Source organism: Myripristis murdjan, chromosome 3 (genome assembly GCF_902150065.1).
Source record: "Myripristis murdjan chromosome 3, fMyrMur1.1, whole genome shotgun sequence".
NCBI lineage: Eukaryota > Metazoa > Chordata > Actinopteri > Holocentriformes > Holocentridae > Myripristis > Myripristis murdjan.
This window is the reverse complement of record NC_043982.1, coordinates 20,842,683-20,870,155: the sequence shown is the minus strand read 5'-3', so window position 1 is coordinate 20,870,155 and position 27,473 is coordinate 20,842,683. Positions and strand designations below refer to the sequence as shown.

At 40.1% G+C, this 27,473-nt stretch overlaps 1 protein-coding gene across 8 annotated transcripts in view; it reads left to right on the top strand.

Moving 5' to 3' along the window:
* The window catches only part of chd9 (chromodomain helicase DNA binding protein 9), a 111,191-nt gene that overhangs the window by 69,499 nt on the left and 14,219 nt on the right, over positions 1–27,473 (top strand). For all 8 annotated transcript variants that reach the window (XM_030044764.1, XM_030044755.1, XM_030044747.1 and 5 more), the window contains 12 exons: positions 4,878–5,133; positions 7,930–8,140; positions 11,382–11,577; positions 14,926–15,108; positions 17,063–17,248; positions 18,145–18,255; positions 20,053–20,252; positions 20,748–20,947; positions 21,970–22,129; positions 25,482–25,571; positions 26,634–26,737; positions 27,177–27,294. In XM_030044764.1, coding sequence (XP_029900624.1) covers positions 4,878–5,133; positions 7,930–8,140; positions 11,382–11,577; positions 14,926–15,108; positions 17,063–17,248; positions 18,145–18,255; positions 20,053–20,252; positions 20,748–20,947; positions 21,970–22,129; positions 25,482–25,571; positions 26,634–26,737; positions 27,177–27,294 — 2,015 coding nt within the window. The remainder of the gene's footprint in view (positions 1–4,877; positions 5,134–7,929; positions 8,141–11,381; positions 11,578–14,925; positions 15,109–17,062; positions 17,249–18,144; positions 18,256–20,052; positions 20,253–20,747; positions 20,948–21,969; positions 22,130–25,481; positions 25,572–26,633; positions 26,738–27,176; positions 27,295–27,473) is intronic.

The window sequence follows — 27,473 nt, the reverse complement described above, 5'->3', positions numbered from 1 at the left end:
CTGTTTACCTCACATTAACAGACATCATCTGTAGTGTTGGTGAAAGAATATTTTCAGAGGCAGGACCAATACTAAGAGAGGCAGGTCCATGAGGAACATGAGGAAATAAACACTATTGAAGCTCACGTGAAGTGTAATAAGGGCATAAGCTGCATGGTGTTCAAAATTGGTGTCATACTAATGCTAGCAGTGATAAAGAAAAGCAAAAAGCACCACTGAACACTAATGCTAATTTGAGTTGCTCAGTTGTCTCTGTACTGATGTGTTGATATATACATACATACATACATACATACATACATATCTATATCTATATCTATATATATATATATATATATATATATAGTAGTACCTTGAACATCAAAGAGGCTGGCTTGTGAGTCCCCATACTGGTGGCAGGAAAAAAAAAGAATGAGGGAAATACCCCCCACATCTTCAGGAATATATGCAAAGATATCCTAAATTTAGATGTTCAAGTACATTTCAGATTGTATCTTTGTAACAGCAAGTTACAGTAAAACAAATCCCAGTGCTCTGCCATCGACCCAGTGATATACAGGTGCTTGAGTCGGTGTGTGTACTGTATCAAGAGACAGGCATGTTTGTTTTCAACCACCACCGCACCTGGTGTTTGCTTCGTGCAGAGAGCTAAAGGTCCTATTGGTACAGATGGAACTCTTGAAGTGGCGCTCTTTCTAACTAGGTCACACTGACATTTTACACACACACACACACACACACAACATATGGAGGCTAATGATATCAGATTATCTGGGCATTATGCTTCTTGTTCTTGGAATATGTATTGACACCACTACTCACAAAAAGTTTTTTTTTTTTTTTTTTTTTTTTAACAACATGGGTTCATTTTTTCTAGCTAGTAGCCTTAAACAGATGCTTGGGGGAAGACTGTTGACAACCTGTTTGAAGTGTGGCACTCCTCTGCTGAAAGTTGAAATATTTGTAATATTAGTGCTTGGCACTAAATGTTAACAATCATGTTAAGCTGTTTGTGCTTTCCATTGAGAACATGTAATTCTCCTACTGGAAATGAGCAGAAAAAGAAGCGATTGCTGTGAAAAAGTTCTCAGTGGATATACAGTACAGGCCAAAAGTTTGGACACACCTTCTCATTCAATGCTTTTTCTTTATTTTCATGACCATTTACATTGTAGATTCTAACTGAAGGAATTAAAACTATGAATGAACACATGTGGAGTTATGTGAAAAGGTGAAATAAGGTGAAATAACTGAAAACATGTTTTATATTCTAGTTTCTTCAAAATAGCCACCCTTTGCTCTGATTGCTCTCTTGGCATTCTCTCCATGAGCTTCAAGAGGTAGTCACCTGAAATGGTTTTCCAACAGTTTTGAAGGAGTTCCCAGAGGTGTTTAGCACTTGTTGGCCCCTTTGCCTTCACTCTGCGGTCCAGCTCACCCCAAACCATCTCAATTGGGTTCAGGTCCGGTGACTGTGGAGGCCAGGTCATCTGCCGCAGCGCTCCATCACTCTCCTTCTTGGTCAAATAGCCCTTACACAGCCTGGAGGTGTGTTTGGGGTCATTGTCCTGTTGAAAAATAAATGATGGTCCAACTAAACGCAAACCGGATGGGATGGCATGTCGCTGCAGGATGCTGTGGTAGCCATGCTGGTTCAGTGTGCCTTCAATTTTGAATAAATCCCCAACAGTGTCACCAGCAAAACACCCCCACACCATCACACGTCCTCCTCCATGCTTCACAGTGGGAACCAGGCATGTGGAATCCATCCGTTCACCTTTTCTGCGTCTCACAAAGACATGGCGGTTGGAACCAAAGATCTCAAATTTGGACTCATCAGACCAAAGCACAGATTTCCACTGGTCTAATGTCCATTCCTTGTCTTTCTTGGCCCAAACAAATCTCTTCTGCTTGTTGCCTCTCCTTAGCAGTGGTTTCCTAGCAGCTATTTGACCATGAAGGCCTGATTGGCGCAGTCTCCTCTTAACAGTTGTTCTAGAGATGGGTCTGCTGCTAGAACTCTGTGTGGCATTTATCTGGTCTCTGATCTGAGCTGCTGTTAACTTGTGATTTCTGAGGCTGGTGACTCGGATGAACTTGTCCTCAGAAGCAGAGGTGACTCTTGGGGCTCTATTTTCGCAGACCAGGCGAGGCGGAGGCGCAGCGCAGCGCAGCTGCGCCCACTGGGTGTGGCCAAGTGGATTTTGCTATTTTGGCACGCCGTGCGCCTTGGCGCAACTACTGCGCCGTTCCTCCTACCGGCGCAAGGGAGGAGAGAAGGTGTGGAGTGGGTTTGACACAGCCGATTCACTTTAAACCAATCAAATGAGCCCCTGTCCTCGCCTTTAAAATGCGCTGCGCGAAGGCGTAATGAACGTTTACACAATTGACATGGACAAAGAGAGCAGCCTCATCACACACTCAGAACAGTGATGAGGCCAGTCTTGGCTGCTGGAATGTCGCTGGAGCTACCTGCCATCCATCCATCCATCCCTGCATCTATCCTTAAATTCGTCTTCCTGAGTCCCCTGTCTTTCCATTACCTGCCTGCCTCGCATCTCTCTTTTTTCCAGCTCTGTCACCGTCTGTTAAAGTTATTGATTTTTACAAGCAAATATAAATTTAACTGTGAAGCCCCCATTTTTGATGAATGTTTTTACCTAAAAAGATAATCCTCGCCGTATTCATATAAATACATGTTTGTTTTGCAACTTTTGACTCCCGTCACTTACTCATGCAACGACATAGGCTACTAGAGATTAAAACAAAATCCGGTTCATGAAAGCTTTTACATTTGCTGTTCTAAACGCCCAGAGTCTGGCAAGGAACCGATGCATTTTACATTTTCTATATGTGTGGAATCAGGGTTTCCACTAGAAAAAAAATTGGCACTGGACAATGTGACCGGCAGGTTTTCAATTTAACGACAAATGTTTGAAATTCCGGTCAAATATTATCTGAATTTATTGAGCTTAAAATTATATGCAGGCTACATAAGAATGATATCAAGGCATGTCAATTTATAGCGTAATATTTTTATTGAAAAGTAGGCTATATCAAATAAAATGAGTGCCGTCAATTGACTCAAGTGCGTAACGTCTAAAATAAATAAATAAATAAATAAATATTGCACAAGCCTGTGCTCTTTTAACATGAACATTGCATACAATTGCAAACAAATGCAACTACAATTTGCAAACAAAAAACTGGCTCATACCATTTTAATAACGCGGCGTGCTGCCAACTTGAAATCAAATAGATGCAATAAAAACTTAATTCAGCAGCTGAATTAAAATCGAAAGTCTCAAGTGTCTCTCCGCAACTTGCAATGTGCATCAGTCTTGTGACCCTGTTCTCCCCCAGGCGACTTTGCTGCGCTGTTTTGATCCGGTTCTGCAGAGAACAACCTCTCTCTCTCTCTCTCTCTCTCTCTGGTACACTGGAGACAGGGATCATGCAGGCTATTTTTAAAAAATAAATAAATAAATAAATAAATAAAATTACGTGAAAATTGACTGTTTAAATAAAATTCAAATTGTGCTTAGAGGGAATATTTTCACCGGGCATTTTAAAATTACCGGACTTTGGCTGATTTTAGGCTACCAGTCATAGTCCGGTGATTACCGGATAACGGAAACCCAGTGTGGAATATTTATATATATGGAAGAAGAACTGTGTAGTTAACACGAGCAGCGCCAGACACCATGACTGGAAAAAAGACATCAATGTACTGGACAAATTGTTTGACTGACAGGTGATCAGGTTGGGTTTCCATTGCGCATGCCAAACGGTGCTAGTCTCCTTTGATCTGACATCAGTTGCGTCGGGACAGTCGATATGGGGATACATTTATGTGCTGATTGAGATTATAGCATTGAATTGTGTTTTTTGTGGGTATTTATTGCATTGTTACTGTGCCTGACAATCTGTGAGGTTGTGGTGACGTGTGCGCACTGCCTGCCTGCCAGCCAAAATTCCACTGTGCCGGCCCCGCTGCGCCTTGCGCCGAAAGTAGACATGGTTTCAGGAGGCGAGCTTTTGGCGCACCTCTGCGAAGCCTTTTGGCACGAAAATGTCACTGCGCCAAGCTGAATCTGTCGGCACCTCCCCCTGCTGCGCCGCCACTCCCATCTCGGCGAACCTCGGTCTGGGAAAATAAGAAACTGTGCGCCCCACGGGTTGCGCTGGTCGAAAATAGCTTTGCGCAGGGTGCGCCTCACTACACCACCCTGCGCTGCGCCGGGAAAATAGAGCCCTTGGTCTTCCTTTCCTGGGTCGGTCCTCATGTGTGCCAGTTTCGTTGTAGCGCTTGATGGTTTTTACGACTCCACTTGGGGACACATTTAAAGTTTTTGCAATTTTCCGGACTGACTGACCTTCATTTCTTAAAGTAATGATGGCCACTCGTTTTTCTTTAGTTAGCTGATTGGTTCTTGCCATAATATGAATTTTAACAGTTGTCCAATAGGGCTGTCGGCTGTGTAGTAACCTGACTTCTGCACAACACAACTGATGGTCCCAACCCCATTGATAAAGCAAGAAATTCCACTAATTAACCCTGATAAGGCACACCTGTGAAGTGAAAACCATTTCAGGTGACTACCTCTTGAAGCTCATTGAGAGAATGCCAAGAGTGTGCAAAGCAGTAATCAGAGCAAAGGGTGGCTATTTTAGATGTGTCTGTACAAGCTGTGATCAAGTATACACCCACAATCGCCATCAAAGGGGTGATACCTTGTGACTGCATTGAAGCTGATGCTGAATTTAAATCAAGACTCATTTGTCCACAAGCATTCCACAACCCTTCAGCACTACAGGCTTGCAATAGACATGCTATTGACAACTGGCCAATGTCTTGTCATCTTTGCGGCCCCCAGGTCCAGAAGCTCCAAGGCATCTTGAAACCCATGATGCTGCGTCGGTTAAAGGAAGACGTGGAGAAGAAGCTGGCTCCTAAAGAGGAGACCATTATTGAAGTGGAGCTGACCAACATTCAGAAGAAATACTACCGCGCCATCTTAGAGAAGAACTTCTCCTTCCTAGCTAAAGGAGCTGGCCAGGCCAATGTGCCCAACCTGGTCAACACCATGATGGAGCTGAGAAAGTGCTGCAACCACCCCTACCTCATCAAAGGTAGGATGGTTCTAAACAAGTGTTGGGTTACAAATCTAAATGTTGATTAGTATATTTCTGATGAATGATGACATTAGTTTGATAGTGCATAGGATTCTTAAACAAAGTTTGTGTATTGGTAAAATGACTTTAGTAAGTCATGAAAATGAATGCTTATCTACATGGAGACTGCAACTTTGCACATGCATTGAAGCCATTTTGTGCTCTTGTGTGTCTTATGTTGTGTGTGGCTTATTGCGTATTTCATGTTGTTTCTTTCTTGTTTTCTTTCTTCTTCTTTTTTTTTTTAATTCAACCACAGCCAGAGGCAAACTTCTAAGATCCTACTGTAGTCCTATTTTTGCATATGCTTCCAAGATTATATCTGTGCTGTGCAGACTAGTGCAGAGTAAACAATTTATTCAGAGAAGTGACAAACATATTGTTTCTGTAGATCACACTCCTGCTCCTTTTTTTTTTTTTCTTGTGGCCTACATTGCACATGTGCTGCCATAAAAAACGTACATAATAAAGTAGACGCTAGACTTAAATGAATTGTCGACTGTTATGGAAAGTTCTGGCAACATTAAGCAGTTTCCATCGTATAACGTTTAGCCTGTTATCTGGTTGGAGATTTCTAAGTCTCTGTATTGGCCTGACAATACACTCCCCCTCTGCCCTCCACGTCAGCCCCTCACCATTATCAGCTTCATTCAAAGCTTCTCTGAAACGGCTCATTCTACAGATAAAACACTCATTCTACAGGTGGGGGGGGGCACACAGAGTATGTGCTCTTAACACCCTCTAGTGGTTAGAAAATTGCTTAGTGCAGCTTTAACCACTGACCAAATCCAAATTAGTATAGGCTAACTATACCACTCAAAGTTTGGGAGTGAGGATTAGAGACAGGAGAATAATTCCAGACCCCCACCACCTACCCCATATTGGCACTGTTCCCTGGATGATTGCAGTATTCTATCATTTATCACTATAACTCTGTTTGTAGGTCAGATGCATAGTGTGCTTCTCATTTCCATGAGCATTTGTAAATGGAAGGGCAGCGCTCTGATGTGCTATGTGAAAGGTGTGACTAAGCCAGTTGTCACACACATTACAGAGACTGTGGTCGCACAAAGCTGCCTGGGGGAAGAAAAGAGTGAACTATGCCGAGACAGCGACACTGTTCTCTTATTGTGCTTTCAGGCCACATGGCCTTCTGCTCTCTTCTTCTCACTAGCTATGTCAGCAAGCATTTGCCTCACTAAAATGTCCTTGAGCAAGTCACTGAACCCTGATGCTGCTACTTTCTCTATTTTGGACACAAGAGCAGAGAAAAAGAAGAGTTCATTTCTAAAACAGGACATTTTTTCATTGGAAAACTCTGAGACCTGCTCTTAGACAATTACTTGACTGCACAGAACTGATACTTTTAAAGGACTGTTGGTATCTGTTGGTATAATTGTTGGTTTACAAACTATTGACCATATTGGACATCCAGTGTTTTAAAGTAACTGAGGGATGACTTTTAGGTAATGAGTATTTTCCATAATGGATATATAATGTATTGGAATATAATTTATCAAATGTTGTAAAAGTGGAATTGATGAGTTTTGCACATATCTGTGAAATGCATTTTACTATGCTGTGCAAATGTTGTATACCAACAAACATGAGTCAAGACTGAGAAAAAAACACCTAAAAAAAGGCAATAACTCTACTGTTATGCTCTTAATTTCCTAAATTAGACTGATTGATGGCAAACATAATTTAATGGGCTAAAACACTGAATCTAAGCTTACACTGGGCTGCCGTTTTGCAGAATGATGAGTATCTGATGAGCCAGTTCAGCTTCTCCAGCCCTGCTGGAACAACAAGCAGATCATCAACATCTGACATATTTATATAAAAATGTCACAAGCGCAAAGGAGTGGAGGGAGATGTCAAAGCTATTCCTTTGGGTAACACAGCAAGACAAATACATTTTAACATTTGGCCTTTTAGGCGTACCTTCCAAACAGGATAGGTGCTCCTCTGTGTCAGTGATAATCCAGATAAAGTTGCTGTCTCCCTCTGGAATTATACCAGCCAAAGACACCTCACCAGTAAACAATTCTCTCATTAATTTTAGAAATGGTTTCAGATGTTCCTTGGCCTCCTCCTGTGATGTTGATATTTTGCCTATACGCTGATAACCTTTTTGTTTTATTTTATCAATTATATTATTTTTTTCAAGTCATAGGTTTGGTCAGTCACAAGCTAAGTCAGACAGAAAACAGTCAGTTTATCCCAAACACTCTTAACGCCCCTAATCATTAGCTTGTCTCTGACCTTTTCTTTGCTTATATTGTTGTCTTGGATTTCTGTAAATAGTTTTTTGAGAGTACATACTAGTTTGTTTGCCTTGCTTCAGACATGTTCCTGGTCACTCTCAGCTTGCTATCAAGTCACTGTGATGTGTCACTACAACATCAACTGACTTTCCAGTGATACAATGGTGTGAAAAGTAGTCAGTAAATATAAAGTGACAGGGTTTGAGTTGATACTAGGGTTAGGGTTATGATTAGAAATACAGCCAGGTCAGGGATGTGGTTAGGCTTAAAAATTGAATTAGGGGTAGGGTTACACTGTCTGTAGAAGATGCAAAGAAAAGGCAAGTGAGACTTTATTTAACTTTTACTTTTGTCACTGATTAATACTGAACTATCCATTTAGATTCTTGGCAGTTTCCTATCGGGGGCAATAAAGTCTTGGTTTGGAGAACACATGTAACAAGAGGGGAACATTATCGCAAACACGTCTTTGTCTTTGCTTTGTCAGGAGCAGAAGAGAAGATCCTTGAGGACTTCCGGGAAGTGTACAGCCCCACTGCCATGGACTTCCACCTACAGGCCATGGTGCAGTCTGCTGGGAAACTGGTCCTCATTGACAAACTGCTTCCGAAGATGAAGGCCGGGGGGCACAAGGTGCTCATCTTCTCTCAGATGGTGCGATGTCTGGACATCCTGGAGGACTACCTCATTCAGAGAAGGTAACAGAGATGGATGATCATAATGAGTCATTGTGTGTTTCTGCATGTGTTTCTATGGAGAATTATGGAAAATGAGCTTCGTAGCGTTAAATAATCTTCAAGAATGTATACATTGCAAGAATATTGGGAAAGTACTGATTGATTTTACCGCTTAATATTTGTTGTAGGCAAGACATCATATTGAAACCAAGCAAATTGTCCAGAGTAGCAATGAAATCAGGGCCTGGAATGATTGTATTTCTAATACAGTTCTGCTGTAGGGCATGTAGGGAGGAAAATTGACTCATGCACCCAGAGAGGATTTGTTACTGAGATCTCAAGATTTTTAAAGAAAAAAGAAAAGAAAAGAAAAAAATTACTTTTTTTTCTCACTGAACTATCTGGTGTTTGCTTACTGCTGCTTAGTAAATGTTGAATCAGTCTCATCCTCTGGCTTTATTAAATTCTGTATGATTGAAAGGAAGCAGTAAATCTTGCCAGCGTGACTCCCTGGTGGAAAAAGAGAGGCATTTAAACCCAGCTGCAACCTAATGTTCCCCAGTGCTGAGAGTTGATCAAGGCGGCATAGCAGGAGCACAAGAAGACTATACCATAGCTTAATTTGTGGTATTAGTCGAGGTTCAATTCCACTTCAGCACACAATCTTCCTCTCTCCCCTTTAGGGAGCCCTCTGCTCATGATGTTCTGACATGGAAACAAGTTAAGCCCTTTTGTCCTACTCTGTACAGGCACATGATTCAGAGAGGGGAACATGGACTCTTGTTATAGCACTTTACTTGCCTTGTTGCACACAGGATAATTAGGAATTTGCGTCTTCACATATTTCTCAGACACATATTTATGTATGCATTTTAACCAGAGGGGCTATGCTAGAGTAGGTAAATGTGTCTTGCTCAAGGAAACATTACACTGGAATGAATGCACTGACTGTAATGGAGATTGAACCTCTGCTGCCCACATGACTAATCATATCCACTCATCTGACATGGCCATGGCAACCTCTTATCCCTTAGCCATAGCAACAACATGAAAATGTATTAGCATAATCTTATAACCCCCAGTGATCCAGGGAATATTATTATGACTTACTGAATATTATTTCTAATATGATGATTTGTATTAGAGATGTATTATGCCTTTATAGTCAGCCCACACATGTGTTGTGCAACCAATAGCCTGATTTACGGGGAAAAAAAACGAACAAAAAAACAAGACAGGCATCAATTTGAGCTATAGAAAACTAAATATAAATAGACAGTAACTTGCTTATTGCCGGCAAGTGAAAGTCTTACATATCCACAGTGCCATCTTTTCAGGAATGAAGAAAAAGTCTTGTTTTCTACATGCCCACTATGTGTTTTTATTTTATCCAATGGGTTTGAAAGGCTTTCGTAAGACCAAGAATGGTAGAATTCTCTGATCCAATAGAAGAGCATGGAGTCCTTCACCGTGATCGTTTTTCACATGGCAACGGCAGCATGATGGTTAGTGATTTCTATGCATTGCAAATCATTGCAAACAATTGATTTGCCTGGATTGAGATGGACTGTAGATTACATTTCATGATGGAAGATTACAGCGTCTGCATATTTTGAGATTTGCCCTTTACAAAAAAAAAAAAAAAAGGGGAAACAAAAGGTTGGCTGTAAATAGAAACCACCCATAATAATCTTGCTCATAAGGATGGGTCAGAGTGAACTAGTGATTGTGTAGCACATGTTATATTTTGAATCTTTTTTGAAATCTTTCATTTGTCCTTCACCAACATTCATGGGGTGAATTAATCTTTCAGTGGATCTCTGTCAAAGAGATCTCTTGCATATTCCCCTCCATTCTTTCTCATATGACATTGTCCAAAATAATTTACCACCGCCTCTGCTATAATAACAATAACAGCCTCAGCTATGGTTTTCACAGCTGAAAGTATCAATCAAGTTAGTTTACAACCTGGTGCCAGGAATAAGTTCTGTAGCCCCCTGAAATCCATCATCTTCGAAGAGCTTTTTTTTGTTTGTTTGTTTGTTTTTTCCCTATCCGAAAACTATTTGCATCAGTTTTAATAAAGGTTTGCGAAAGTATTCAGTTTTTTACTGCAGGAAGACTAATTTACAGTTTCAGTCTGTCAATATTTGATATCAAAATGGCCACACATCAAGAGCCATGGTTTGAGGTTAACGGTACAATTTTAAGTCTGTTTGGTCTAAAATCTGAAATCCCACAGGAAAATATGAATGGAATATTCAAGAAACATGAAAAATTGATTATATGCTACAGAGAAGTTTATTAGCTAAACTGTTTTGTGTTCAATGAAATAAATTATCAACTAAATTCTCCTTTGAAATTCAGTTGTATAATTATATTTGATGTTGATTATTGTTAGTGAAATTCTAGTCCTTTGCAGAAAAGAGGACAATAGTTATGGAAACTGAAATAATTCCCATGGTTAATGCAGGAAATTGAGATCCAGCACCAAAATATGTGTAAGGCTCTATGTGAAACAGAGCTCAGACTGGGTTCAGCAGGAGGTTACAGATGCCCTCAGGGCTTTACCACATCAGACAAGCCGGGAATTTCTGCCAGGTTGCTTTTGACTGGAAGTGGAGCACCCAAGAGACCAGGGGGGTTGGAGTATGGAAAGCTAGGGGAAAGCATGGCCACCCCTTGAGGGAACAGTGCTATCTTTGCGCAGGGATTTTCAAAGGCCTAGAAGGGAAGTTAAATATTAGCGGATGATTCGATGAGTACTGTTTTAAAGGCGTCTATAATTGGAGTCTGTAATTGTAGTATGCCACCCTCTATCCTGTAGCCATGCCAGCCAACTATATGGTGATTCTAAATTTGAATGTCTGACACTTATGTGTCACCTAAACATTAGTTCAACATTAGGTTATTTTGATGCTGTAAGGCATTTCTTCTCCGATGTCAATGCTGTACAACACGCTTGTGACTGAGTTATGATTGGCTAAATAGTTTTTAAAGGCTTATTTTCTACCTAATGCTAAATCAAAATCTTAAAGAAAATGTGAATCTGCCAAATTTTTTTTAGCTTTTTTAGTCCAGAATGTATTTATGTGCAGCAACAGGCACTGTATGCCTACAACCCATGAAAGGGTAAACCTAGATTGTTTTGAAATATTTGTTTGATATGTATTTCATACCGCATGTTCTCTGTTCAGTGTCATTATGTATGTTTTAATCTGCTTTTGTGTGACACACTCATCTTTGTTCTTTTGTGCTGTAGGTACCTGTATGAGCGGATAGATGGACGCGTTCGGGGGAATCTGCGACAGGCAGCCATCGACCGCTTCAGCAAGCCCGACTCGGACCGCTTTGTTTTTCTTCTGTGCACAAGGGCTGGAGGCCTGGGAATAAACCTCACAGCAGCAGACACCTGCATCATCTTTGACTCTGACTGGAACCCTCAGAATGACCTACAGGTAGGACATGTACACACACTCACACACACACACACACAGGGTGCATGAACATGGTAGAGGTGGTACACGAAGATGGATTTCCATCATTATTCCCAGAGAACTACTAGCTGCAGCATCTACTTGGAGTGTTTGCATTACATCTTACATATGTTCATGGACATGAAAGGTTTTTGACACACACTACTGACTTATTGCCTTAGGAATATCTTGACTCCTTCAAATTGGTTGGCATTATGAGCTTCACTTCAAAGGGTGGGGTGGAGTCGGGGGTTGGGGTTAACAGGTGCCAGTAATGGATTAATTAAGTGGTGTGAGTGAGAGAGAGATATTATGCGCATTATATGCATTATAAAAAAGTTAAAATATTTAAATTTTCTGTCTCCTTCCGTAATGAAATTTACAACCTGATGTTACGTTGTAAAATAGAAACGAATTTGGACAATGGAAAGGTGCTGATCCAGGTGCAACAACACACTGAATTATATGACCAGTGTTCTGGTGAGATATAAACATTTAATTTGCATGAACAGTCTATGATAATATAGTAAATTTACAGTTATATGAATTACCAGTATTATTCATTATTCAATGCAATTATGTGAAATAAATACAAAACAATTTTGCTAAATATATATATATTTTTTCTGCAAACAGTACATCACCATAGTAACCCATTGTCCTGTCGTGTTTTTTGACATCCTGCTGGCTTCATCACGAGTTTGTTTTTCCCGTGCCAAGTTCATCTGTCAGGAGAAAAAAAAAATCCTCAGTGAATGATTATTAGACATTGTTGACAGTTCTTGTTATATCCCTTAATATGCTAAATGTACGCTAAATACATCTAATGCAGCTCACTTATTGTGCAGGCATAATTTGCACTGTAAGTCAATACTACAAGAATACCATAAGTGCACTGAACCTGAATGAAGGATTTTACACGACATTACATGTGTCTAACACTTATGTCAGTGATGATTTTTGATATAGTCTCAGAGTTTTGGTCAGATCTTGTAGGTCACTGTCTGACATTAGCTGGGCTTTGAAGTTTGTATCAGTTCTAAAGGGTATTATTGTTCATAGAATGAATAGGAACAAATGACCATAATGCTAATAAACTTTCAGTAGCTTTCAAACATTATTCAATTCACCTTATTTCAAATTGCTTTATTCATCCATCGATAGGGTGACCACCTGTCCCGCGTAGCGCGTGCACGTACAGCGTTTGAAGCCCATTTCACGCGTCCCGCAAATTGAGACCGTGTCCCGCATAATCAATGCTTGCTCTCAAAAAAAAAAGCTCATTCGCTCGGGGGATAGGGCGATGCGCGTTAGTTTTTCTCCTCCTGCACTGCTGTGTGCTCATGCCGGGGGATGTGTGCGTGTGCGTGTGCGTGTGTGTGTGTGTGTGTGTGTGACTGATGAGCACACACCCACCGGCGCTGTCTGAAGCGTAGCGCGGCGAGAACAAAGTTAAAACAGCAGCGCACTGACATAGATTGTGTAAAAAGCGAAGAGTTGCCACTCCGCTCTATTTTCACTGGCTAACAGCAGCACACTGGCTTAGCTTGTCTATTCAGAGAAGCGGTATCACTTTGGATTATTTTTCAACCTATGTTATCACATGCATACTACTGCTGCTCATTCATTGGTAGCTGAATTGTTAGGTCTGTTTGATAAGCAATTTACATTTTTAAAATAGTAATAATAATTTAACATATTGTTAAATTAAAAAAAAAAGCCAACATGATGCAGGTCAAAGACTAAAAAAAGACTATTGACTAAAACTAGACTAAAATACTTTGTAATTTAGTCGACTAAAACTAGACTAAAATACTATGGATTTTCTTCGACTAAAACTAGACTAAAATGCCAAGACTTTTCATTGACTAAAATGTGACTAAACAAAAAAGAATCCAAGTTGACTAAATATGACTATAACTAATAAAGGCATTTGACACAAGACTAAGACTAAAACTAAATTGAAAAATAGACGACGAAATTAACACTGTTATAAGCTATTTAATTTTATTTATATTTTCCATTGCAATTCATTCACTTTAAATAAAAAGTAAATCTTAAGTGGAAAAACACATTGAAAGCTAAGGGCTCATTAACAAGGGTGGCCTATTCATGAGCAGCAGCAATTACATATGTTAGGGGAACAGAGCAACATTAATATACCATGTAAAGTGGTATCTGCTAGAAATCGGTAAAAAGGTATCGGTGAGTCTGCCCGCCAAGTGGGGGCGCCGCCACGCCGGGTGGTGTCCCACATTGTCCCTCAGAATCATACCCCTTGTCCCCCATTGGGCTTATTAGCAGGTGGTCACCCTATCCATCAAGGGGCCATTTGAGGCAAGCATGTACTGCAAACAAGTACACATGTACAATTCAGTCACATACATTTGAAAAATCTAAAAAACACAAATATAGCAATGTCAGAAAAATTTTAAATACACAAGGAGTGGCAGTGGCAAGTCTACAGCAGGCCAACAATATCTAAGGCACAAAGGCACAAATGAGCCAAAGTGCTAGTGTGTGTATTTATCAGTCTGTACACAAGGTTGACTGCCCATTTCTTGTACAGAGTCAGTTCACAAGTTTAATGGCTTCTGGAATAAAACCAAACATCCTTCTGTTTGTTTTACATATAGGCAATCTAAACACATTCCTGATGCCATTAGGTTAAAGCAGTCGCAGAGGACGTGTGGGGTTGTTGATAATCTTATATGCTTTGTTGAGGACTTGTGCAGTATGAATCTGCACTAGGGATCTGTGTTTTGCCAGTAATTTTACAGCTGAGGGTTACAACACCTCGCATCTAGATCTTGTCCTTTTGAAAAAGGGATGTAAACCAGTAGATAGATGTAAATGTTAACATACCTTCAGTAAAAGAGGAATAAAATGTTGTCTGTATTCTCTGATTGACTCCAAAAGAGTGTAGTTTATGAAAACAGTACAAACGCTGCAGAGCCTTTTTCAAACAATTACTTCAACTCATCTAATTAATTTCCGCTCAGCTCAGCTCATGTTAAGAGTTCATTTGCAACTGCTGCATGTCTTCTTTGGAAAACCAAAGATCCTTGGGTGAAGTTCATTCAGTGCCTGCAAAATAGAGAGCAGCCAGTCTGTAAACATGAAATCAATGTGCACTCAATGATTAATGGCAGTTTTTGCTCCTATTAAAGTGTAAAAACTGATCATTTATTTGCTTTGATATAATATGTTAACTTCAGGCTATCAGTCATTATGTATAAGTACATCTCACTTGAGTCAAATCGCAGATGTCTCGTGTTATCGGAAATTTTGAACAAAACATCTCTATTTGTTGAACTATTTGCATTGCAGGCCCAGGCTCGCTGCCATCGGATAGGTCAGAACAAGGCGGTAAAGGTGTACCGTCTGATCACCAGGAACTCTTATGAGCGGGAGATGTTTGATCGTGCCAGCCTCAAGCTGGGCTTGGACAAGGCCGTTCTGCAGAGCATGAGTGGCCGAGAAAACAGCCTGGGAGGAGGTGCAGGAGGAGGGGTGAGTGTACATGGTCCCTAGTAGCTGTAGGCTTTATTTCCCCCTGTGTCTTCTGTATCTTCATTCTTGGATCCATGTTTTGCTCTTATACTTCCACCACACCCACCACATCCATATTCCACAACAACTCAGCAACTTAACAGGCTACTCAGCACAGCATCATATTGAACAAAAAACCAAAATCCTCAAATTCAGTCAAGAAATTCTTGTCTTGAAAAAAAGTGTGAAATTGCAAATCTGATTGTAGTGTAGTCAAACTCCTTAATCAACACTCATGCTGCAGTTTGTTATGGTCCCCTTTCACCACTCAAGAAAAGCACTTAATCAAGATAATATGGTTATATGAACAATTCTTTTCTGCAAATAGAAAGTGGATTATTCGATAATTATATTAAAAAAAAAATAATAATAACTTCAGGGCTACATCATGCAAATGCTATTAAGATTAAAAAATATTATGGAAAATACTGTCCAAAATTTTGTTTGATTGTTTTTAATTGTACATTGGTACAGAATACAGCATAATCCTGGGGCTAGATTTTCATCTGAGATAGAATTACAAATCCTTTTATTACCTTTGTTATCAGGAAATGACTGTGGTGTCAGCTTGAATAAGAGAATGCCATGAAGTGCAAATGTAACATGGGACAACCACCGGCCTAATTACATATCTGTGTTGCAAAAGACTGAAACAGTTGTTTTGAAATGTATAATGCAAAGCTTATCAGACCAGATTATTGCGCTGTTTTTTGTGTCCGCTGAGACTTTTTTATTTTGAGAGAAACTGACGTTTTGTCATTTATTCCATAATGCTGGGAATAAGTTTAAGTCTACTGAAGCAATTTCTAATATTGTGGGTCCTAAATGACGTTATTGTATGCACAGTAACACTGCAACCAGTGATACCCAACACAGGGAAGGAAGGCGCCAAGCAGAAGACAGAAGTTTTGACAAACCCTAAAACTCTGACTTCACTCTTAAACTTTGCAGTTTAAAGGCAAGGAGCCCATTGGTTAAAGTGTAACCAACCATATTAGTGCCTAATCTCTTTGTGAGGGAGTGTATCAACAGTGTGTGAAGTGTGTAGGCGGATCTTTGGCTGCACTGAGAATTAGCTGAATTCTGAGGAGGCTGAGCTATTAGCGGTTCTCCACATCTGACTGAGCACATCAGTGGCATCTGCATACTAAACTACTGGGGTCAGATACCGGGCTGCTGTTCTTAAAATTTTAAACACTCCAACATGCGATCCAGTTCAGCAGTAGTTCACACACTATTCTGTGTTAGGTTTTGTTCTTGAGGCTGCTTTAGTGGTGCTGCTCAGTAGCAGTAAAAGACTGGTTTCACTGGGTAGCTTCCAGTTTGCAAGTGTATAACTGTAATGAATGTCAGTGCTAGGGTTTGGAAAAAAAAAAAAAAAAAAAAAGATTTCAGTCAATCAGTCAACTTTTTTAGAAAGTTAATTTCATCCAACATAGTTCTATGTGCCTTAGAAAAAATTGCAACCTTAAAAAAGTACAAAAAATAAGCCATAAAAAGTACAGCCAATAAAGAAGATATACAAGTAAAAATATGAGTCCAAATAAAAATAATAAAAACACTATATATAAATAATAGATGTTATTAAAAGCGTCATCACCAAACCTTTGTTAATGTAGTTTTAGAGACAACCAAGAGCTTGCAGTCAGTGGACCTGTGAGCAGCAGCTCCCTCAAGTATTCTGGGGCTAAGAGCTGACAGATTTTAAAATCAGTAGCAAAAACTTCAGATCAGTTCTATATTTAACTGGTAACCAGTGACGTGATTTCGGGGTAAGGGTCTCTCATTTTGTATGTTGTAGATATGCTGTACCTGCCTGGATAATAATAATGATATTAATGTCATACTTACCTTGCTCCCCTCTGCTTGGAGGTCAGGTTGATGTATACTTAATCCACCTCTCTGTACATGGCAGGCAGTGCAGCAGCAGCTGTCTAAGAAGGAGATCGAAGACCTGTTGCGACGAGGCGCCTACGGGGCAATCATGGACGAGGAGGATGAAGGGGCCAAGTTCTGTGAAGAGGACATCGACCAGATCCTGCAGCGCAGGACAAAGACCATCACCATTGAATCTGAGGGACGGGGATCAACCTTTGCTAAGGTGGATAATACACAGACAAATACACATGCACACACATTTACACACACACACACACACACAGACACAGATTTGGATGACACCAAAAAATCAGCATCCTCAAGACCAATCCCCATGCCCCATGCCCCATACCTTATTTTGAAAAGAGTAGTATTAACAATAACTTCATTTATATAGCCATCTCAAAACATCATTTACAAAATGCTGAAAAACCATATTAGCAACAAACAACAGTAAAGTGAGTTAGCAACAGCAACAACTGTAATATGCATAAATGTCATACAATGTACAATATAGTAAAATAAATCAAAATTCAAATTAAATGAAAAGACTGGTATATGGATCACACAAAAGATAAATGTATTACAAGAATGCTTTACAGTAAAAGAATGTCTTAAGAAGTGATTTTAGCCCTCCTGACCCTCTCAGGCAGCACATCCCATAGTTAAAGGGGCTTTAACAGCAAACGTCTGATCTCTGATCTTTAGCCTTAACTCCAGAATTACCAATAAGATCTCAGGCTGCTCTCTGGGATTTAGGAGGCCAGAAATATAGCTTGATGCTAAACTTTCACATAGCTTAACAAATAAATCTTAAACTCAGTTCTACCATGGACAGGTAAACTACTGTTTACCCGTATTTACATTATTTACAGCTTATTACAGCTCTATTTTGTGCTGCAATATTGCTATAGCTTTGCTATAAAATAAAAGCTATCAAAACTTAGTCAGTCCTCAGATAATTTCATCACTAGTCACAGACTCACATTGTTCCACATGTAATTTTGCATCTCTCAGGTCATTGGCTGTTTATCTGCCAGCCAGAAGAGACACGTGTCTCGTTAAGTTGATATGGTAAATGTGATTATGGTTTGATGTGATTCTGATGTCTGCTTTCAGGCCAGTTTTGTGGCGTCTGGAAATCGTACAGACATCGCTCTGGATGACCCCAACTTCTGGGACAAGTGGGCCAAAAAGGCTGAGATTGATGTGGACTTGGTCAATGGCAGAGTAAGTACTCCACAGTCCTTATTTGATTCAACATAATCTGAAAAGTAGTAGTAGTAGTAAATGACTGCCATTAGTGAAAAATAACCTGATTAATAAAGTGGATGTAAACCCACTGACAGAAACATATCAGAAATAACAGCAAGTACCAGTTCCTCTGGGTAGCCAAAAGAAACCCCTCTAAGTAGCACAGGCTGGATTATGATAATTAAGGCTTAAGGTTTAAGATAATTAAGTGACATAACATATGCAGTGCTTTTTCAAACTTTTGTTCAAGGTAGCTCTGTTTTTTTCTGAAATTAACTATTCAAAGAATTCATTGTATTTCCAAAGTGAATTTCCAAATTCAGTTCTAAACTGTACCTAATGGAAATTTTAAGGCATACACCAGACTTATTGAACCCATGACAGAAGAGTTGCATTCTAAAATGAGATTTCCACCATTTAGAAGATATGACTCATATTCCACACAAGGTGATTGACAGTATGAACAATGAATATTGTCAATGAAGTAATTAGCTATGTTAAGACTCACAAAAGAGTAATATAATGGAGGATCCTAAGCAATAAACCTTAGGAAACAATTTTGTCCCAGTGTATGTATATGGAAGATGCTGTGCAGTTGCATCACAAATCTCATACAAACTATGACTGGCAGCATCATGAAGGTTTACTTACATCTAAATTTAGACTTTAGGCATGTGTGAACAATGAATAAATGTACAAATTGGGAGCTGAGACAAAACCCTATCCCATTTAGAGATAATAATAATACTCCTACTGTTGCTGTTACTAGTTACTACTGCTATTTAGAGCTTGGCAATGTATCAATATTATTTCAGTATTGTGATATGGCATAACTTTTGTCTTTTTCTTGTTTTAAAAACTGCATTACAGCAAAGTGATGGAATTTTCTGAACTTACCTGACTGTTCTAGCTCTTCTATTATTTGCCTTTACCCACTGGCATTTATTAAAATGCCTATTTATTAAAAATCTTATTGTGTAAATATTTATCAGTAATCTCGTAAATATGTGTAAATATTTGGTGAAAGCTGCAGTAGTCATCCCCACAATATTGTCACAATATCAATTTTGAGGTATTTGGTCAAAAATATTCTATGATATTTGATATTTTACTTGTATTTTTTAATTTTATTTTATTTGTATCATATTTGATATTTGATTTTGTTCATATCGCCCAGCCCTACTGCTTCTTATTATTGCATGCAGTACTGGTGATTTGGGTGTTGCTCTATTCAGTGATGTTGAAAGTCAAAGTGAATGATCCACTGAGGTGGATTTTTATTTACAAATTCAGTTCACATTAAAACATGGATTTGATTTGTCTTTGCCAGCCAACTAACCTCATAGCAGGGCTAATTTAGAAAAGCAACTAATGTTAATGTGAACTAATGCTTGTTAACTAACTAACTAACTATGTTAATATGAAAGCCATTTAATGTTATCTAATCTGCAAACCAGTTGTGTTAACAAGAAAAGTGATATTTAGCCGACCAGATGACATGGATAGCTAAATCACAGGCTGAATACAAGCACCAACTTTGTCAGATGCACAATATCGGTGGTGAAAGTTTCAGATCCCAGTCTTAAAACAGCACAGAAACCATGTCTGTTTCATATTGGTGGCTGAATCATGAATTTATTAATGTAACCAGCTATTCTCAGCCATTCCTGCCTAGAGCTATCGACCTCCAATATGGCTGCCAGACAATGTGTTACATCACCTGAAAGGCCTCTGTTCAACCTGTTGATTTTCCTTCTTTCCCTGCCACTACAGAACAGCTTGGTGATCGATACTCCTCGTGTGAGGAAGCAGACGAGGCCGTTCAGCGCCACCAAAGATGAGTTGGCAGAGCTTTCAGAGGGCGAGAGTGACAGTGACGACACCAAGCCCAAGCTCAGGCGAACCTACGACCGCCTAAACAGCTATGGACGCACAGAATGCTTCAGAGTAGAAAAGAACCTGCTTGTATACGGGTAAGATGAACTGCTCATTTTCATATAACAGGAGGTTTAGGCCAAGCAATATGATAGGTTAAAAACTCCTCCAATTATGCTGCTATTTCCTATATTTAACATAAGATGAATAATCCTTGTGGGGAAATTGGTTCAATGCAATGGACTGTGTAAGCTGTAATAGCTGGAAGGATGTCCTTGAATGTGACTGTGCATACAGTGGTGTGCATTTAGCTAAGTATGAGGCAGAGTGGAGTTTCAGGTCTTATTGCCATAACATAATGCCATCACTATTTGCGTCCTATATAGGCTCTCATCACTATGAATCTGTGAAAACATGTACATTTTCAGTTGTACTCTGTGTCCTTCTCCAGTTGTAATGGGTTAATAGACAATCTGATTGAGCTACTAATGTAAAAAATGATGAAATCATTCACATAATGGCATACATGAACAAGTGCTCCTTTTGGCCTCAACTCACTTCTCCTGACTTTGCCCTGCCCCTGCGTTGTCCAGGTGGGGCCGTTGGAAAGATATTCTCAACCACGGTCGTTTTAAGAAGCAGCTGACAGAACGGGATGTGGAGTCCATCTGCAGGGCCCTGCTGGCCTACTGCCTGGTCCACTACCGTGGAGATGACAAGATCAAAAGCTTCATGTGGGACCTGATCGCCCCCACTGAGGATGGACGCACAAAGGAGCTGCAGAATCACTTAGGTGAGTCTAAAAACCCCAACCAGGCGTTGATATGGTTTGATATGAAATGCTTGTGTTGTAGCAACAAATAAGTCCAGTGGAAATCTCAAACTATTTAACTATGACTATCAGTATACACGTGTTCCCAAACTGTGTTGAAGTAGATCAACAGGGATGGGGTCAACACATATCGAGAGGAGGGAAGGGAGAAAGGAAAAACACTGGACAATCCTTTAACCCCTGGTTATAGAATCCAATCCACACTATAGTTTTAGTTTGCTAAACCATATATAAAGATAATCTGTTTTAGGCATACATACCAGCCATTCAGGTCCACACCTCAGGGATCTCACACTTAACTGTGAAGTGAAAGAAAGACTGGAGGGTGGCATGATGGCACAGTGGTTAGGGTGGTCGCCTCACAACAACAAAGTCCTGGGTTGGATGGGTGCCTTCTTAGAGATATTCCTTTATTAGTCCCACAGTGGGGAAATTTCAAGCATTACAGCAGCAAAGTGGATAGCAAAATATGAAGCACATTTATAGTATAAACAGATAATAAATAGCAGCAAGCAATATAAACACTATAAACAAGGGATATAGAAAAAAATAGAAATATGAACAATTTAAACAACAGAAGAAGATTACCTAAACCTGTGTGGTGTTTACATGCTCTCCCTGTGTCTGCGTGTGCAGTCCAGAGACATGCAAGTCAGGTGAATTGGAGATACTAAAGTGCCCCTCAGTTTGAATGTGTGTGTGAGAATGTGCCTGTCTGTGTGCCTGCCCTGTGATAGACTGGCGACCTGTCCGGGGTGTATCCCTGCCTTCTGCCAAATGAGCGTTGGAATAGGATCTAGCACCCTGTGACACTAATTAGGATAAGCAGCTTGGAAATTGAATGAATGAATGAATGAAGAAAGACTGGTTGGTAGCATCACTGTCATGGTTACTAAGCCATGTCTGCAAATGATTCACTTGCTCAAAGCTAAATGTTAGAATTGCCACCTAACAATGACATTCAACCTCTCCCTCAACCCTAGGCTTGTCTACCCCAGTCCCACGGGGCAGGAAGGGCAAGAAGATGAAGACACAGTCCAGTAGTTTTGACATCCACAAGGCAGAGTGGCTTAGGAAACACAACCCTGAGCACATGCTACAGGATGACGGCTACAAGAAACACCTCAAACATCACTGCAACAAGTTGGTGCCTCCTTATCTGCCCTCTGTCTTTGCTTTACATATAGCATATTAAGCATTTAGCTGATGTTTTCATCTAGACAGGCTTATACTCAGTGCAGCACTAGATTAATCTTTTTTTTTTTAAACAGGAAATCAACAGTCAGCAGTGTAATGCTGAAATCATAGTGTTCAGACAAACAAACAGAATAAATATTCCTAACTAAAATGATGCTACTACTTAAAAGTTTGTGAGCAATTAAGTCTAGTTACTATGCACGCTGTGCCTAATAGTCTGTGGTTTGGTCCTTGTATCCATCTTGCGTGTGTGTCTGTGTTAAAACCGTTATCCTATTATAGCAACTGGCAGGTGGTCATTATTTGCTTCAAGCGCAGATTTCATCACTTTATTTTTAATAGAATGGAGCCTAAGTGTATGAAATTATAATTGTACGTGGCACAAATTGTAACTCTGGCACCTCCATGCAACAGTAATTAGGAGGCACTAAAACCTCTATTGGAGCCGACAGTCCACTGATTCATTAACCGCCGTGCATCACATCAAGACCAGCTGACTGATACGAATCTTAATGAGATTTCAACCCAGCTAATGGCTGTCATAGATCTCTTTTATTTACAGACAGGAGAAGGGAGGAGGGGGTGGGGGAAAGATTGGAGCTATCGAAAAATGGGCTGTCGAGATATAAAGCCAAATGGATGATGGTTGCCTCTTTGTAAAAGGAGGGCTTGTGTCCGTAGGGCTTTGGACACAGAGCGCTGCAGCTTCCACAGAAAGTTCCCCATTGTTTCCTGGTCCAGTAGTGCTGAAGCCAGGGATTGTCCGATATGTGACACGCCGGCCAAATGGGGACACACACTCAGCCAGCTTTGCTGACCTCTGCATTTTCACTCCACGGGACAGGAATGTGACCAGTGGGGTGGAAGGGAGGGAGGGAGGGGGGGGGGGTTGGAGGGTGCACACTGTCTTTCTTAACAGGACCATGTATTTAGGACAGAACTCCTACGCAGGTCTTTCCAGGTCTTTTAAAGTTTGGCAGACTGGAAAACGGCTGGAAAATGTGTCAACTTGTTATGAATTGCTTGTCCATCAAATAGAATGTTTCCACCACTCAGTAACATTAACCTACAGTAAAGTAAGTAAGTAAAAGGTGTAAAACAGTGATAGATAAAGCTGTCATGAGGTTGCTGAGGTTTTGAAGGAAATTTTTAAAAGAATGGGTAGTGAATCTTTTCAAACAGTTTTTAGACTGTGTTTTAAATCCCCTACTTGTTGTTTTAAATCACTTACCTGTCACGAAAATATGAGGCATTAAGTGTCTGGATGTTGTTTTTTTTTTTGTTTGTTTTTGTTTTTTTTTTTCTGAGTGTGGTCCATTAGGAATTTTGAGCATGCATCTCATGTCATGCATACCTGCTTACGTGCCTCTGAAAGAATATGTTCTATCCAGTGTGTAGAGATCTTCTGCAGCTTGTGTGCAAGACCTACAATACCTCACACACATGTATGTACACACGCAGGCTTGGAGAGAGAGTGATAAAGGGCTGTGCTGACAAGCAGAGGAAGCAGCAGCTGCTCCTGGGTGGATCCAGTCACAGAGGAGGGAGGGGGGTAGAGGAAGGAGAGGGAGGCAGTCCAACACTCACAGCAGAGTTGCAAGTCCAGACTGGTCACGACAGGCATCCATCACTCTGACAGACACACCAACCTAAGAGCCCTGCAGTTTTTCCTGTCCATGTCACTGGATCAGGGGAAATTTTTAGGCTCATCTATTACAATACTGATCTGAGTTACAACATAAGAAAGATGGAATACCTGTTAATGTAGCCTATATTTCAGAGGAGCAGTCCTTAACCCTGTCAGTGCTGTTGATAGAGAAGAGCCTCAAGGGCCTCTATAGGCATTGGGTAAGGAAGTGGCCCCACTACTACTACAAAGAAGAAAGAAAAGTTTCATAGTTTCCAGAAAGCTTTTCCACAGGCAATGGTACAAACTTTAGATGAATCACATTAATTTGCAAGACGTAATCTGATCCGACGAGGTTGTGACAAAGTGTTAATGAAATGTGATACTAATAGGGTTTTGTTAAAAAGAAAAAAAAAAAAAAAAAAGCTATATTTGTCCATTAGAGTAAAAAAAATGTTACTTCATGTTCATTGGTCTTTTCAAAAGAACAGTTACCTCCTCTGAGATCTAACTGTTACATAAAGAAAAAATCTTAGGATAGCAAATAACTTCAACAGTATTCAGTAGTAAGTTTAACTTTGATGCCAGTGACCCTTAAATTGTCTGTCATAATTTTCCAACAGCAGACATCACATGTGGGAATTAAACATCATTTTGTATTCAATGTATCTTGTTTGCTACATTAAGCAAGAATCCTAAGGCAGACCAGAGCTTAGAGCACATCATGTCAATGCACCCACCGCTCCCACCACTTCATTCTATCTCTCCTCAAAGTCTGCTGGCTATGATGTGTGATCGTGCGTCACAGAGCTAATGTCTCCCCTGTGAGTCAGCTTCTCTACCTCATCAGCCCAGACTTCACAGCCTTTATCTCCTGCCAGGGCACAACCACTAGATCACTGGAGAGAGACTCTGCTCTAGCTTTTGAACTGCATGTGACTCCGTGTGAGGTCTATATAATGGTGTAGCTTTCAATGACAGTTATTCGCTGGAGTAATTCATCAGGCATACCAGACATCCATCTTTTCTTGATGAGCTGTTATGTACAGTGTGCCTTGCTCTGTGGTAAAACTGCACAACCAAAGATATACAATTTCGTTCACTATGGTTTTAGCTAGTCTATAAATAGTAATCACATAATATTGCCATATTAAGGAAGCTTAGTTTTATTTACAATATATTCTGGCATTGAAAAAAAAGAGACATTCAGAAAGTGCATTAAAATAAATTTGTTTTATTCATTTTATCCATATTCATGCAGCCCTACTTCATAGTGACATTTTTTCAAAGGACATCCTCTTCTACAAATTTTAGGACCACAAGACAGAAATTATTTTGCACATGCTACATAAGTACAATAATCACAGTAGTAAAGCATATAGTTAGGAGTGTGTGTTAAAGAAAAGCTAGCACTGTGCAGATCAACCCTGGTATGAATACCATTTTATGCATTTAGCATTGAAGCTGAATTAAGTGTTATTCATTCACTTGTGTGCACCGAGTTCAACACGTTTCTGTGTGTGTGCGCGCGCGTGTGTGTGTGTGTGTGTGCGCGCGCGTGTGTGTGTGTGTGTGTGTGTGTGTGTGTGTGTGTGAGAGCACATGTTCTGCTCGCTCAGCGTTTGTGCGTGGCCAGGGCTTTGTTGTGACCAGTGGGTTGTCTCTGTGCAGGGTGCTGCTCCGAGTCAGAATGCTCTACTACCTGAAACAAGAGGTGATAGGAAGCCAGTCCCAGCAGGTACTGGACGGTGTGGACTCCAGGTGAGCTGAACTTTGACCTACCACTCCACAGAAACTACTTCACCTTGAACATGAGAGCCTGAAAAACAGTATAAAGAATGCAAACCTTTGCATCACCTAGACTGTATCATTATGAATAGATTTAATCAACATAGTGCAGAGAGACATTTCAGTAGTTAACGTAGACATGCAAGATGTGCAATAGACAATTGACTATGCGTAGTACTCCAACCAGTATAACTGTAGGATTTCAAAACCGCTCAGAAAACATCAAGTAGGTGGACTCATCTGGTTGATTCACCCAGAAGGTTGGAAGCATTGCTATGTTTGTTTCCCCCACTTGGAATAAAACAGTATAAATCCATGCAGGAATATCACCTGTCAAAAAACAAAAATTAATTGTCAAACTGAAAAAGATACCTGATTGTTTTTTTTTTTTTTGTTTGTTTGTTTGTTTGTTTGTTTTTTTACTTAAAAACCCATTCGTTCTCATTTGCTTGTAATATTAAGGAAGTGTTTCATGCAATGAGCATGGTAATGCACACTTATGGTTGCAACCTGTTGAAGAAAGACACAGCTGATCAGCCAAAGTAATAGAAAAGCTGCAGAGCTCCACCTTCTGGTCAAAGATAGACCTGCTCTTTCCCTGAATCCTATGGTATATTGCTTCTTAGAGCAGCTTATCAGCTTTACTTGTGATAAGGAAACCACCATAAAAAGTGGAATGGATAACATGAATTTAGTATATATGTTGTTTTTTTTCTTATGCCTACAAATCAGTACTCATGACAGCAATGGAACTGAAAAATGGTGACTGTAAAGTTCCTAATCTGTTCTCAGTGGAGAGTGAAACCCATCAGGAGAACCAGTACTATTACCATAGCATAATTCTAACCATGTTATCTTGTCACTGGAGAACATTTGACTAAGTTTACTACATTGTCCTGGATGTTGGTTTAGTGAATCACTACTCACACACCACACTAAAGCTGGGGCTGAACACCAACTAGCTATAAAATGTGCTTTGTATGGTTTAAAAAATGTTCCTCCTGTGGTATCTGACTGGATGCCCTTCTTCTTCAGTGAGATCAAGATCTGGGTGCCGGAGCCAGACCATTCGGAGCTACCAGCCCTGTGGTGGGATGCCATCTCTGACAAGTGTCTGCTGTTGGGCGTCTACAAGCACGGTGAGTCAGCTCAACTCCTACTGTGACTAGCTTCATATAACAAGTTATGTAATAAGAATTCATTTTCAGATCGCTGTTACAATGTGTCCCTTTTAGGGTAAAAAGCCATTACCCAGTATGAATTATTTAATAACTTTAAAGAGTACTGTAGATGATCCACCTTGTTAAAGTTTTAGAACTTTGTCAAGTTACGGACTAGTCTTACGAAAAGCACCATAATTTGGTTTAATTGTCTGACACCAATGTTACATTTGTCAAATGATGAATATTTGTGAAATGAGACTTTTTTTCTCTAAGCTCTCAGTGGAATATTGCTGTTCCACAGACACAAAGTGCTTGTGGGAAATCAGCCAGATTGTGTATGTGGTTCATATCTAAAAGTTTCCATGCATTACCATTTACTGACTAACTGTTTGCTTATCCCCCCGTGCCCTCACAGGCTATGAGAAGTACAACACTATCCGTGCTGATCCTGCCCTGTGCTTCCTAGAGCGTGTGGGACGGCCAGATGAGAAGGCTATCGCTGCAGAACAGAGAGCCAATGATTTCATGGATGGGTGGGTACATAACTGCAGTCCTGGGGGGAAAAAAGTTGTTGCAAGCCATTTTGCAACAAGTTAATTTTGAAACACTGTTCTGTGGTTGTTGTCCAGGTCTGACATAGACCAGGGCTAACTAATGCTTCTGCTATGCAAAAAAATTTAGTTTGTTTGTTTCAAGTTTTCATGACACTGCC